The sequence below is a fragment of the Chinchilla lanigera genome, unplaced genomic scaffold (genome assembly GCF_000276665.1).
Source record: "Chinchilla lanigera isolate Chin_1 unplaced genomic scaffold, ChiLan1.0 scaffold00035, whole genome shotgun sequence".
In the NCBI taxonomy this organism is placed as follows: Eukaryota; Metazoa; Chordata; class Mammalia; order Rodentia; family Chinchillidae; genus Chinchilla; species Chinchilla lanigera.
In genome coordinates, this window is record NW_004955436.1 from 21352838 (window position 1) to 21366482 (window position 13645).

At 47.3% G+C, this 13645-nt stretch overlaps 1 protein-coding gene across 1 annotated transcript in view; it reads right to left on the reverse strand.

Annotated features, from left to right (window-relative positions):
- The window catches only part of Arfgef3 (ARFGEF family member 3), a gene marked incomplete at its 5' end in the record, with an annotated part of 145735 nt that extends 132095 nt beyond the window's left edge, over positions 1-13640 (reverse strand). Inside the window, 2 exon segments of the mRNA XM_013516654.1 lie at positions 5319-5370; positions 13475-13640. Coding sequence (XP_013372108.1) covers positions 5319-5370; positions 13475-13559 — 137 coding nt within the window.
- Positions 13641-13645: the final 5 nt, after the last annotated feature.

Sequence of the window (13645 nt, forward strand, 5' to 3'; positions counted from 1 at the left end):
TCTGCCATGTCACCTGAGGTGGTGGAGGCCTGCGCTCTCTGAGCCTTTGGCAGGCGGCAGAATCCCCTCCTAACGGATCCCTTGGTGAGGCCTAGAAGGCTTGGCCAGCAAAGACTAAGCATGCCAAGGGCAAAGAGCACGGCAGAAGTCCATTAGGCAGGGAAGACCTTTTGTGGGAGACAGGCCAGCAGGGCAAGAATGGTCTAGGGAACGCAGCGATTACAAATGATGATGATACAAGAACATCTGTGCTAGAGGTATAATCCTCCTCTTTCTAACAGCAGGGCTGGGGAAAGTACAAGCTCTTCAAATTTTCAGAGAAAACAACGATCAGACAGACCTAGGCATGAGCAGAGCCCAGACCTCACAGGGACTACGGGCTACAGAGGAGATAGGCCATGTAACAACCTGCAGGCAGCTACACATTGTAGAAGTGGTGGCACCTCAAGGAGGCCTCAGTCAGGTGCTGTCTGCCAGGTCGGAAAGGTGACAGCCTCACAAAACACAGCCAAGAGCTACAGCAGTCTGGAAAATTCCATAAAACAACCAGGTTATTTTGGTTCCATCACTCTGATTCTCAAAGCCACAGAGGAAAAACAGGGCAATACAGAGGTTGCGAGGGTAAAAGAGGGTGTGAGAGGACAGAAGACATCGACGTTGTAACTACTGCTCTGGTCTGAACGTCCCTCGAAAATTCTCAGGGTGAAACCCCAATGCCCAAGACATATTTTACCAAGCCTGTCTCTGTTAGGGCACAGTCTGGGTTGATTTGGGGTAGTAAAACAAAGAGGACAAGGGGACAGCAACCCTAATCTAGGGCACAGCTTAAGTTAGCTAAGGCCTCTGGAGTGTGGGGATACTGCAGTAGTCCCTAATGGATGGGTTTTATTCAACCCCGCAAAGGTGCACGTGAGAACTTGCAGTTCAGGAAGATGGAAATGAGCAGAAAACGAGCGTACAGGCTCCTCAAAATGAACACAAGACCCTTAAAGCTCCCCCCAAGAGCAAGACCACGGGAAGGCAGGTAGAAAGACTCTCCCATGAGAGTATCTGTTATCTACTAACAAATTCAGGAAACTGTCTGCAGTGCAGGCTCCCTGGACCCTCCTCCATCCCTGACACGGAAGCACGTGAGTTCCTGTCTCTGTGGCTGCCACCGCCCACCGCACCGACAATGGCCGTGCACATCGGCTCAGTGGAAGCGTTTGGGGCACAAATAAGCAATTTCTCCGATCATTTCTTAATTACACCTAACATCTTTTCTAATGAGATTCTCCCTAGACTGCCCTACGCATACCCTGGTCACTTAAATCATTCATGTGGCATTTGGACTTAGGTTTGCACAAGAAGTCCTTAGAGCAATGAATGACCAGAGGAAGGACTTTCTAACCCGTGGCCCACACTGGTGAGGGCTGAGTTACGCTCATGCCTAGATCTGCCTGGTCTTTGTTTTCTCAGAAAATTTATATTACTTTCATTTTCATTGTGATTCACAAGAGTGGGAAGGTCTCAAAGCCTCACCTAGAATGCAGGAAGAAGCGTAATTAGCACAAAAGGGAGAGATGCAATCAATACTGCGCATTGATTATGTTACAGCATAGGCCCCTCAAGGGTTTAATATGCTCTGACTGGAGCTACCATTACTAATGTACACCACTGATCAAAGCACAGTGAGCAATTATTTGTTGGACTGGCCATATATTTAACATAAAAGTAATCAATCCATGGCAAAAGGAAAAAAAGTACTGTAAAGGTGTTTGAGATTTTTGAATGATTTCCTGTAGCCCTTTCCAAAATAAACAACAGTTTAAAATATCTGCAAAAACCACTTCCAGGTGATTTATTTAACAGAAATGGAAACTAAACCTGAATACAAAATCAGGAGGACTCAAAAGATAGCTTATACATTGATTTCTTTCTCATATACTAGAAATAAATAAAACGAAAGAAAAACAATTAACTACCCACACTCCTTCTCATGAGCAGGCAAATCCTTGCTGTGCCTAGGAGATTTCAGGTAGGTGCTCAGCTGGAAGGGTGCTGCGTTAAGCACAATGACTGCGCAGAGTAAGCGCACTCTGGGCTGAAGGGCCTGGCAGATGAATCGATAGAGCAGAGGACGACAGACAACAAAGGGGGAGGCTCATGACCAGGGATCTCCTCACCATATCACTGCTTGAGTAACGGCATGAAGTGGTCGTTCACAGTACTGATTGCATCGCTCCCTTTTGCGCTAATTACACTTCCTCCTACATTCTAGGTGAGGCTTTGAGACCTTCCCACTCTTGTGAATCACAATGAAAATGAAAGTAATACAAATTTTCTGAGAAAACAAAGATCAGGCAGATCTAGGCATGAGGGTAGTGGGCCACGTGTCTAAAAGTCTACAATAAATGTACGCTTGCGACTGCACAATACTGTGGGCCAGCCACGGGTGTCTGCGCTTCCCTCCTTCAGAATAAGAAGCCTCTGAGAGGAGACATTGCTATGTTGCATTGATTTGGTCCAGTTCCCTGTACAAGAATGCTCAATAGATTTGACTGTGTATCTGAGCACATTTCTGTGTACACCACACACATCTTTCTGTAAACAAGGATGATGCCACCAGCTGTTTATCATTAAGTTAAATGCCCTGCATTATATTTCCAACAAGGATCATAAGGACAGACCTGTGTGTATATATCCACTCCAGCCCCTCACCTATGTCCTCCATTGGGCATGCAAGACACTTAGCCGGGGGTAAAACTCAGCCCCTCTGAATCAAGTAAAACTAAGTGGTTGAAAAGAAGATCAAATATATATCCTCAGCCTTGTGAAGACTGTATTCTCTCCAACTCGTTTGCCCTTCCCGCTGCAAACCCCCACACAGTGAAAGCTAGAAACAAGCCCCTGACTTTTGATGAACATCCCGACCAGTGGGCCAGGTCACCATCCGGGAACGTCAGTCCCTGTGACCCGCACCCTGAATGCAGACCCTATTATAAACCCAGAATCTGGGGGCCTCACTGTCAGGTGCACAGCAGCGTGGACCAGGAAGCAGCCTCCACGGCAATAGTCACTCATTTTTCTTTGCTCGTGTAGTTTGCAGAAAATTTTAAAATTCTGCTTTTCACATGAAGTTGACTCAAACTTTTTCATTACAACATTAATTAACTGCAAAGGGTATAAGTCTGGATACCGGAATTATTAAAAGTTTCAATTAAAACATATCCCTCTTTAAATGTATCTCATAAAATCTAAATAACACCGCAAATTGAAAAGCTGCTTTTATCCACTGAAAAAGAAATAAAATCTTCTTGAACAGTAAAAATGCTACATTGTTCTCTTTCCTCCTTGAACTCATATTTTCATTCCATTTCCCCCACAGAATTTTCCTACAATATAATGTTTTAATGCTTCAGAGATTTTTATCAGTCACTCCATTATACTTCTTTGCAACAAAGAGTGCATAAAGTGATCCTTTAACATTTCCTGCAACCATACATCTTAAAAGTATTTGATTTTCTTCTAGTTTAAGCTATCATTATCAACACACACAGTGGATCCAAAGAACATTATTTATCAGAATGTTAATATAGTTAACACAGAAAATACGATTTTATGGGAAATTTCTAAAGAGGGGGATAGGGCTTATTTATTTATTCCTTCAACTAATTCATGTATCTACAGATGAGTATTATCCATTTTTATAATAAGACAGGGCTTAGTATAATTCCATATCTTTTCTTTTTCACTTTTAGATGAAAACAGATGTAAGGAACCTTGTAAAGAGTAAGAGGCTTTGCTTACATAAGTTTATATAAAATGAAGACTTAGCCAAAAAAATTTTTTGTCTATCATCTTATAACTAGATTAGGTCTTCCTTCAATTTTTCAGAAAGCCAAGAAGTCAAACCTATCTAATTTTTAAAAGATGTGTTTCCTGGTTTTTAATACCATTGGCTTCACCATCACAGATACTGTGGTTTCATTTTTTAGTTGGGGAAGGGGGCTGAGGTTTTTGCACCGCAGCACAATACATCTCAGTAGATCCAGGATGTTAATATTTGTGCTTGTCTTTATCAAGTAGGAAAAGGGTGACAGCAAATGACAAGACAGAAAAGGAGACCTGGCAACATCAGTTTCAAAGCAAATCAGATTTAAGAAGGGGAGCTGAAGGAGTTAGGACCAAAGAATTGATCCCCTAAAACTATCATGCCTTCCTAGCTGCAGCAGAGGGAACAGCTTTCGCCTGCTCAAAGGTATCATTGCCAGATAGTCTCTGTGCACATAAAAGAACACTCAGTTTGACTGACATACGAGCCCCCAACAATATATATGACTGTAGCTGATATTATAAAAGTAATGGGTTTTTTAAAAGGCAGGAATATAATTCCTGTTCAATGTACCTAAAAGAAAGAAATGTCTAATAAATCATTGCACCCTGACAACACAGAAACCACACTCAACAAAAGATGGTAAGTAAGCTCAATATTTTTATAACCTCAAAAAAAAAAAAAAACAACAACCTGGAAACAGTCCAAATACTCAATAATAGAAGAACTGCTAAATAATTTATACTACAGCTGTGTGATGGAAGTGTATGCAATAGTTTAATTTGAAGAACATATGTTGGCATTAGAAAACATTCTTTGTATGGTAGTGAGTAAAAAAAAGCAAGAAACAAAGTTGTAAAGATGTCATACTCATTTGTGAAAGTATATGTGTATGGAAGAAAGACTTAAGAAAAATCCATTAAATTGTTTCCACTGGTTATTTAAGATGTTGTTAATTAGGGACAGCTTTCTTGTTCTTTTATTTTTTCTTTTCAAATTTTCCATAAAGGGCATGTAGCTCTTTCAGTGAGGGGACAATGGTGTAGAGGAAGGTCAAGAAGGTTGGGAAACAGGTTTGCATTTCAACATTGCTGTGTAGTTGGCATCAGCAAGATGGTGCCCAGCCAGGAACTTAAATCCACCTCATGTGGTGTTATGTATCCTCCCCTCCCACAGAGGGCACCATTCTGTATCCTGCTGTGGAAGACAGAGTCCTCTGACCAAGCCCTCGTATACATTTTATCACATCACTTCATAACCAAGTTGATCTTTTTACCACTGACTTCCATGGCTGGTTCCTTTGAATCACTGATTTTACTTACTCCACAAAGGCAGTGGTAATGTAGTCAGGTTCCTATTACACTACCTTCATGAAATACCATGTTCATGGATGCAAAAAGCTATCAGCTAATACGATGCTGAAAACCAGCAAAGTCATCTGGCTTTCAAGAATGTGTGGAGGGCAACTTTTACGTCTGCTGTGTCACATGGTCTCGTCTCTTACCTCAGCAGGTGGGGAGGAATCTTGACAATGGTGTCCAGACCACCCAGGGTTTCTGCAAAAGGAAAATCACAAAGTTACAACTAAATATTTAAAGGCGGAAAATCTACACTGTACATTAATTTCAGCTTCTTTTTTCCTGGAAATGCCTAAAATTATAAATTAGTCAATTCCCAATTATCTCTGTGTACATCATCCTTATTTTAAAATCCTTCTCCCTTGACATCCTGAGAGGCTTCCCTGGACCCTGCCTCACTATTAGGAAGGACAAAGTTAAAAATCAGGACATATTTCCCTCTAGAGACAATGAACGAACAGTTTAAATACCAATTTTATCTACTTATGACTGGTCTCTAGATACTATAATCTTGCAATCAAAATAGAGAAACGGAAGTTGTTCCCTTCAAAATACCATTTCAACATCCTTAAACCATAACACATACTTGTGAAAGACTTTCAAGCTCACAAACATGTTAGACAACATCTCATTATCCTCATACACGTCTACGACATGGTAGGTGAAACCCTTTCTAAACCACATTGTATTAAAGAAGCTGACTGGGAGGATCACCCGCAAATCTCATTAATCCAACCTGGAGGTTCAATACTGAGCCACTGTTTATGGGTTAGTGCCTTGGCTTCCTCCGACTGCAGACACAATAAACAGTTCACTATTTCCCAAAAATCCTGACCTGCTTTAATCACTCCAACTTGTCTCCAGGCGAGCAGCTCAAATGCAGTTTATTCCTTTCTTATTTCTTAGCGTCAGCAAGCTCGGATAATTTGAGCTATTTTCCTTGGGGAGGGAGAAACATCTCTTCCCACACTGCTAAGAGATCAGAGGGAACGACAGACACGCAATGCATCCCTGAGACTCAGGACTGACAGTGATAAGGATCTGGGGCAAAACCGTGGATTTCAGAAAGACAGGTAATCAGCAAACAGAAGACGAGCTCAGCAGTGTCCAGGACACTGTGGGGACCAGGCCAAGGGAGGAGGTGGAAGGACAGGGGGTCGGGCTGAAGATGCGATGGGGTAATAAGAGAGGGAGCCTGAGAGGGAGGTGCGGGGAGCAGCTCACAGGCTGTTCAGTCAGTCCTGCCCAGCAGTTAGCACAATAGGCCAGCACCAGGGCAAGTCCATGCTGCTTGCCTAGGAGACATAAGGACGCTGAGCACCAAACCAGCACGGTGTTCTTGCTCAAGAGAGGAGTTCCTATCCAGCTCAGGGTGTACAACAATGCCCAGCTCCACAGCTGTTAAAAGTGCACTAGAAGAAAAAGAGAAAGGGCAGCCACACTGTGGCTATGAAGAGCCTCTGCCACCTCGTGGGATATGCCTGGCCCAGGCACGCGGGAGAGGGTGGATTGAAAATAGGCTCCACGTCACTTACCCTCTCCAAGCTTCAGTTCCCTCAAGTGCTGGGGACTGAACCCAAGGCTTCACGCATGCCAGGCCAGCACTCTGCCACTGAGCCACATCTCCAGCCCAGATTGCTGATGTTCAAAAGGGGATCAACAACACCTGTGTTACAAGATTCCTATGAAGAACTAGTGACCTTCAAGAGCCTGACCTGTCCCTAGACATCAGTGCCCACTTCTGTCTCCCGTCCTTGATTTAGTCACTAAAGATATCACGAGTCCTTTCCTGGGCTAGGGCTCCAGCGGTGGGAACAGACTTGGTTCTGAACTTGTGGAGTGCATATCTGAGTTTCAAACTGTGGTTAATGCTGTGAAGGAAAACACAGGGAACTGAGGGTGGAACAGGGGACCCAACCTGGCACTGTGGAGCTAGGCTTCCATCAGAGAGGGGTAACGCTGGACAATGACTGTGTGAGGTAGGTAAGGGATGGGAGGTGTTCCAAACCCAAAGGGAATAATAAGTTCAAGATACATCAGGACTCAGCTGGGCGTGGTGGCAGCCACCCAGGGTACCTGCAGTTGGGTGGCTGAGGTGGAGAAGCCCTTGTGCCCAGCAGTTTGAGGCCAGCCTGGGCAATATAGCCAGACTCCCACCTAGACAGGAAGGAAGAAGGAAGAAAGGAACGAACAAAGGAAGGAAGGAAGGAAAATAAAACGTAAATAAATCAAATCCACCAAGAGTCCCAGTCACCTTCTCTGCCTCCATGCTGTCACTCTGGGTGAGCCGCCATCTTGTCCACCTGAAACGACCACAGCAGCCTCGGTACTGGGCTCCCTCCTTTGGGGCTCAGCTCCTACAGCAACTGCCTCTACCTGCACAGCAGCCTGAAAGGTCCCATCAAGACCCAGGGCAGGGCACCTGTTCCTCTATTCCCAGTGATTCCCTTATTTTAAATAAAAGCCAACCCCTCAGAGAGCTCGACAAGGACCTTGGCCATCTGGCCTTTTGTCTCCCACTTTTCTCTCATTTGCTTGACTAGCTCCAGCCTCTGGGCCTCTGCTCTCCTCCTTGGGGCCACCAGAAGTTTCCCTACCTGACAGACTCCCTTCTAGTAAGGCCTTCTCACACCCTGTGTAAGAGGCTCCAGGAGCCTCCTATCTCTCTCCACTGTTTATGTTTTCTTTCAGGTCTGATCACTACCTAGGTTGCCTTTTTCTTTATTTATCTTGATGACAGGCCGTCATCCCTGCCAGAGTCTGTAAACTCCATGAAGGCAGGACAGATCTGTTTGCTCATTTTGCTCACTCTGGTACCGGGACTTAGAACAGCACCTGGCACACAGTAGGCACACATACACAGGTGCTGAATTAAGGAAGTAGAGAAAGCACAGCACAGCCATACTGGAAGATGGCCAGGGTGGTAAGGGTGAGAGCACAGGATGAAGCTGTGGGGCAGACAGGCGTGGGCCGCACGAGGCTGCTGGAACATGTTCAGGACTTGGGTCCGCATCCTAACAGGATGCCATTCCATGTCTTCAGGGGGCATTATGATCAGATTTGGGGTTCCAAGGTGGCACTGCTTGGAGGATGGCATGGAGAGGGCAGAGTGGCCAGGGAGGAATGGCTAGGAGGCTGCACAGAAGTCCAGGCAAGTGGCTTTGCCTGGAAGTGGAAACAGAGGTAGAGAGAGGTGGACAGGCTCAAGACACAGGAGGCAGCAGGGAGCAGACCTAGGGCGATGGGCCGGGCATGGAGGAAAATTACAGAAAGGGCAGGATGGCTCTGGGTTTCAGCTTTGGGCGGGCAGAGGATGGCACCAGCTGACCATCTGGGAAGGCCAGCACTGTGAGGGGCGGTGTGAGGGTAGCGCATGCCGGCACTCTGACCTTGTTAAGCCCGGGCACCTCAGAGCCTCTCTGGTAGAGATGCTGAGTGGTAGCAGCACTGGAGTTTCCACCACAGAGCTAAGGTGTGGACCAGTGGTAGAAGTTGGGCATCGCATCCTCACAGACCAAGCTTAAACTGTGGGACTGTGGGTGTGGTTGTGCTCAGCCCCAGTGGATACGGAGCAGCTGCAGAGCCAGGTAGAGTGATCTCAGTGGGGGGTGGTCATGGGGTCAAGGTCAAGTGTGTGCCCAGTTCGGTTTGGGGTCACTGACAGAGGTGGAAAGCAGATCACAGTGGGGCAAAGGTGGAAAGTGAGAGCATGGGCCAAGCCTTACAGACGCTTCTGAAGAATTCTGGTGGATGAACACAGTGGTGCAGGCCTGTAGTCCCAACAGGGTGGGAGGCTGAGGCTGCAGGATTTTAAATTCAAGCCTAGCCTGGATAATTTAACAACTCAGAAAGACCCTATCTCAAAATGAAAGAAAGAAAGAAAAAAAGAAAGAAAGAAAGAAAGAAAGAAAGAAAGAAAGAAAGAAAGAAAGAAAGAAGAAGAGAAGAGAAGAGAAGAGAAGAGAAGAGAAGAGAAAAGAAAAGAATGGAGGGGAGGGGAGAGGAGGGGAGGGGAAGGACGGGAGGGAGGGAGAGAAAGGAAGAAAGGCAGGCAGGCAGGCAGGGGATGTAGCTCAGTGTGAAGGCCCTTGGTTCAATCCCCGGCACAATAAAAATTTGTAAATGTCTGGCTGTGAAGGTAACAGGACCATGGCTGGAAGGAAAAGTAGGCAGGTACGGTAAGTACAAGGATAGAAGATCTTCCTTTTCCTAGTTGGCTTCTTACCTCTACTCTTATTTCCCCTCTCCTTTATCTCCTCAGTTCACTCTAAGGACCCTGATACAGTATGCGTAAATGCTAAGCGTATTCTGAACTGACAGCACGGCTCCTTTCAGACATCACTCCCCACCCTTTCTCTCCGCGCCCCAGCCCACAAGCACCCAGGACCCCTGGTCCCGAAGGACAGCACTGCTCTTTCCAGCTCCCTTGGAAAGGACCACCAACCTACTCATTCCTTTCTACTCCCAGTCTGACTGTTTCCTCCCTGACAAAAAAGAACTCAGATAGAACCACAGAAAGAGCAACGCGCACACAGTCCTTACTAGTTCTCCTGTAACCACTGAGGAACACTGATTTTCAGACAAGGTTACGACAAAGTAAGAAGAAAACACGAAAGTAAAAAATGCACGAAGCCAGACATGGGAGACAGCCTGGAATCCCAGTTCCCAGGAGGCTGAGGCAAAAGGACTGAGTTTGAGGCCAGCTTGGGCTACATAGCGAGATTCTGTCATAAAACAAACAAAAACACATGAAAGAAAAACATAGCAAAGAAGAAAATGATAAAATTGAAAAACAAATGACAATATACAAAAAGTAAGCATGGTCCTTTGCAAGAGAGGGCTTTTAAACTGTCTACAGCATTACCTGTGTTGAGGTTATGAGCCGTTTTATTATATTCTACATATTGTCCTACAATCTTCCAATATTCTAAAATGAATATCTAAAACTTTTATGAATAACAATTTGAAACCCTAATAAGTCATTAAAGGATTTATTCATTTATGGAATGTCCACCTCTCATACTGTAGGTGCACAGGCCACCAAAAGCATCAATAGCCATGTCTGTGCTCACAGAAAACCCTGCTCTACCGACGGGCATTGTCCTCCCTGACCCGCACGCACCCCCTCCTTCTGAAGCAGCACCCCATCTTGCTCTACAGAAACCAGATTTCAGTGGGACTCATGGCTGGTGCCTACGCCAGCTGCTCTGTTCCTTGAATGGAAGACGGGGCCGGGATACTCGCAGGACCTCTGAGGACAAGGAGAGAATGGGGTAAGCTAAGGACCAGGTCGGAGTGACTGGAAGAGCTTTTGTCTCTTGAGATGGTCTCAAGAGATGAGTCTTCTCTCCCAAGATGGTCTAACCAGGAGATGACCCTCTCTCTTGAGATGGTGTAAGCGTGAGATGACTTCTCCTTCCCATGATGGCCTAAGTGCGACTCTTTTCTCCCAAATATCTTTATCAATTTTTTTGGGGGGGGGGTACCGGGAATTGAACTCAGGACCTTGCACTTGCCAGGCAGGCACTTGTGCCGCTAAGCTATATCCTCAGCCCTTCTCCCAAATATTTAACTGTGGAAAGGACCCTCTCCCATGACGGAGTAAGTGGGCAGTGATCTCCCCTTTCCCAGGATGGTCCATGTTGGGGAGATGATGCCTGTCTCCCATGATGCTCTAAATGGGGAATGACCTTGCTCTTCCATGACAGGCTAAGTAGAGGTGACAGCTCCCTTCCATGATGGTCACTGCATGATGCCCCCTCTGTCCTTTCTCGGGAGAGGCTCTAAGTGTGGTGAGTCACAGGCCCAGCACTATGGTGCTCCACAAAGAGTAAGACGAGGTCCTCAGAACTGTGTGCAAGTTCAAAATCAAACTGGACGCATGATTCCTGCGGGATATTTTAATAGGCAAGGCAAAAGTTACATTTTGCCTAAGTCAGCTTTAGCTAGTTTGTCTGACCTCTTACAGCCACCATATTTCCAATTACCCTTCCCTGACAGAACGTGCAGCGCTACAATCTGAAGTAGTCTGGGGTTTTAAGAGAATCCTGAGAGGAGGACTCAGAAAGGAGCCATTGGCTCTTCCTCCCATCTGAGGTGCTGGCTGGGGAGTCCGGAAAGGGAATTCCTGGCAGGAGGCAGCTTGGGAAGAGTACAGTGCACAGGTCCTCAAGGAAGTGCTGCACCTGACCTCTGCTGAGTTCCTGGTGGGGCGTAAGGAGGGGGCTGGGCTAGATTCTGGAGTGCATTCGAAGGAAGCGACACTTCCATCTATGAAGAAGTTATGGGAGTTTAGGTGTGATGAGAGTTTCATGGTAAAAACACTGCTCGGTGGTGGGAAATGGACTGGTGTGAGAAAGCCAACAGGGAACCAGCCACCTCCTCCACCTCTGTTCCCACGCATTGTCCATCAGCAGCCCCTTCCAACAAACTCCTTCCAGCAAGCACTCCCTTCATCCTACTATCTAACTGCTCAGCTCAGGGGCGGCCTGGGAAACCTTTGCTAAAAAAGAAAATAAGTAAGTGCAGGAGAGAGGAACCCCCAGCTTACCCACTCTCCAAGTGAAATCTGCTTCAAAGCCCACCAGCTCACAGTGATTCTCCCTCTCAAGGGCCCTGCTCACCTCCTGCCTGTTCTCTGATCTGCTTTCCTGGCTTGTTCATTCCAGCACACTTAGAAATGCGGCACATGATTATCCGACCCCTTCGTGCACTTAGAGCTAAGTACGCTGTTCATGCACTTGCTTCTTCCCTTGCTAATCACTGACGATCACCAGAAAAGGGGTCACATCTCCACTGCCACTCAGCCTGGTTCTGGGCTTGACCCAGAAAGTCCACCTGCCCTCAGCTCCCAGCTTCCCCTGGGGCTTCAAGGGTCTAAACTCAACAACACTGTAGTTCAACCTAATGAGATGCTAATTATCAAATTTCCATCTTATTAAAAATATATTAGTCTCCCCCTCTTTGTTTATCTAAATCTGCTTAATTGACACCAAAATAATAATGAATCCTAGGAATGGTATGTTAGGGCACAGTCAGGCCCTGCTTTATTATGTTATCCAGCCATCTGTGACCCTTCATTAGAGGCATTTGGGAATCCAGCTCGGAATCACTGCCAGATCACAAAACGGCAACGCACGATCAGTGCTGTGGTTTTAAGAGCCTTGCTGCTCTTAGACACACAGTGTGCTTTTACTTAACAGCAAACTAAAACGGTCAAATGTTAGTTCTACTCATAAGGTAAACTTCCTAGACAGTCTTGTAGACAATTTTGTGAAGATATGGACAGATTAAACCCCCCAAAATGACGCTGCTATGGCTGCACACACACCCAAACACATGGGGATTCAGACCTCCTAAATATTCAGTGACCCCAAACACTCTCCGAATTCTACACTGAGCAGCAAGCAGCGATGGCCCTTCCGTGTCTCTTCTGAGGGCAGATCTCCTGCACAGTGCCGCCACAAGCACGGGCTATTTTCTTCATATTTCCAGGGAAATGGATTCTGTGTGTCAGCTGAGTGTCTACGCAGGTATCGCACGCAGGCTGGGGCAGGGCCAGGGCCGGGGCCCGCAGAGCTGCCCGGCTTCTCCTCAGCCTTTCCCTTCCCAAAAGCATCACTGTCGCCCCCAGGATGCTCCGGATCGCTTGCCATCACCATCCTGACCGCTTGGGTCGCCCGGCTCCTGCCTAACGACACATCATTGCGTTTCCTGTGCTGTGCAGCGCAGCAACCTGAGTCTAACGGCAAACACCAATTTGCCACCTGGAACTTATTGCAAGGCTGGCGCAGCTCGCAAATCTAAAAACCCACCTGTCTGCAGGGCAGATCACGACGGAACGGCACGGGCACCCCGTCCCACCCAGGCGTTATTTTCCATGCCCACTCACCACCAAAGCCAACCCTTAGCAAGCTGGCCTCTATCAGGAAAAGAAAAAATCAAATTAAATAAGCCTTTCTTTCCTGGTTCCACTCGCCAATGAGGTCAGGGCTGTTGGTTTAACTTCCCTCTCCCCACAGGCGCCTCGGAATCAGGGTCCAGGCTTCGCCCCGGCCTGGGGTCCACACTAAGGGGGGAGACCCGGGATGGGGCCAGCAGCCGTTCTCGTTAAGGCTGGAAGAAGATAGAGACCAGAACGGAGGCAGCCGGATGCCCACGCCCTAGCCAGGATTCTCGGGTGCACCTCCACGCACCGAGGCTCGCGCGCAGTTGCGCGACCCGCACCCGTCACCCGCGCCCAGCGCAAGCCCGCGCCAGGCCGCCCCGCCGCCCGCAGGTGTCCCCGCCGCCCGGCGCCTACCCAGGGCCCAGGTGCAGCTCTCCTTGATGGCTTTGTACTTGCTGCCGGACGCCTCCTTCTGCAGCTTCCTCAGGATCTCTTCCATCTTGACCTTCCCGGGGCCGGGCCGCCCACACTGACACCGCGAGCGCCAGCCGGGCGGGGACGCGCCAACGCCGCTGCGGCCGGGGC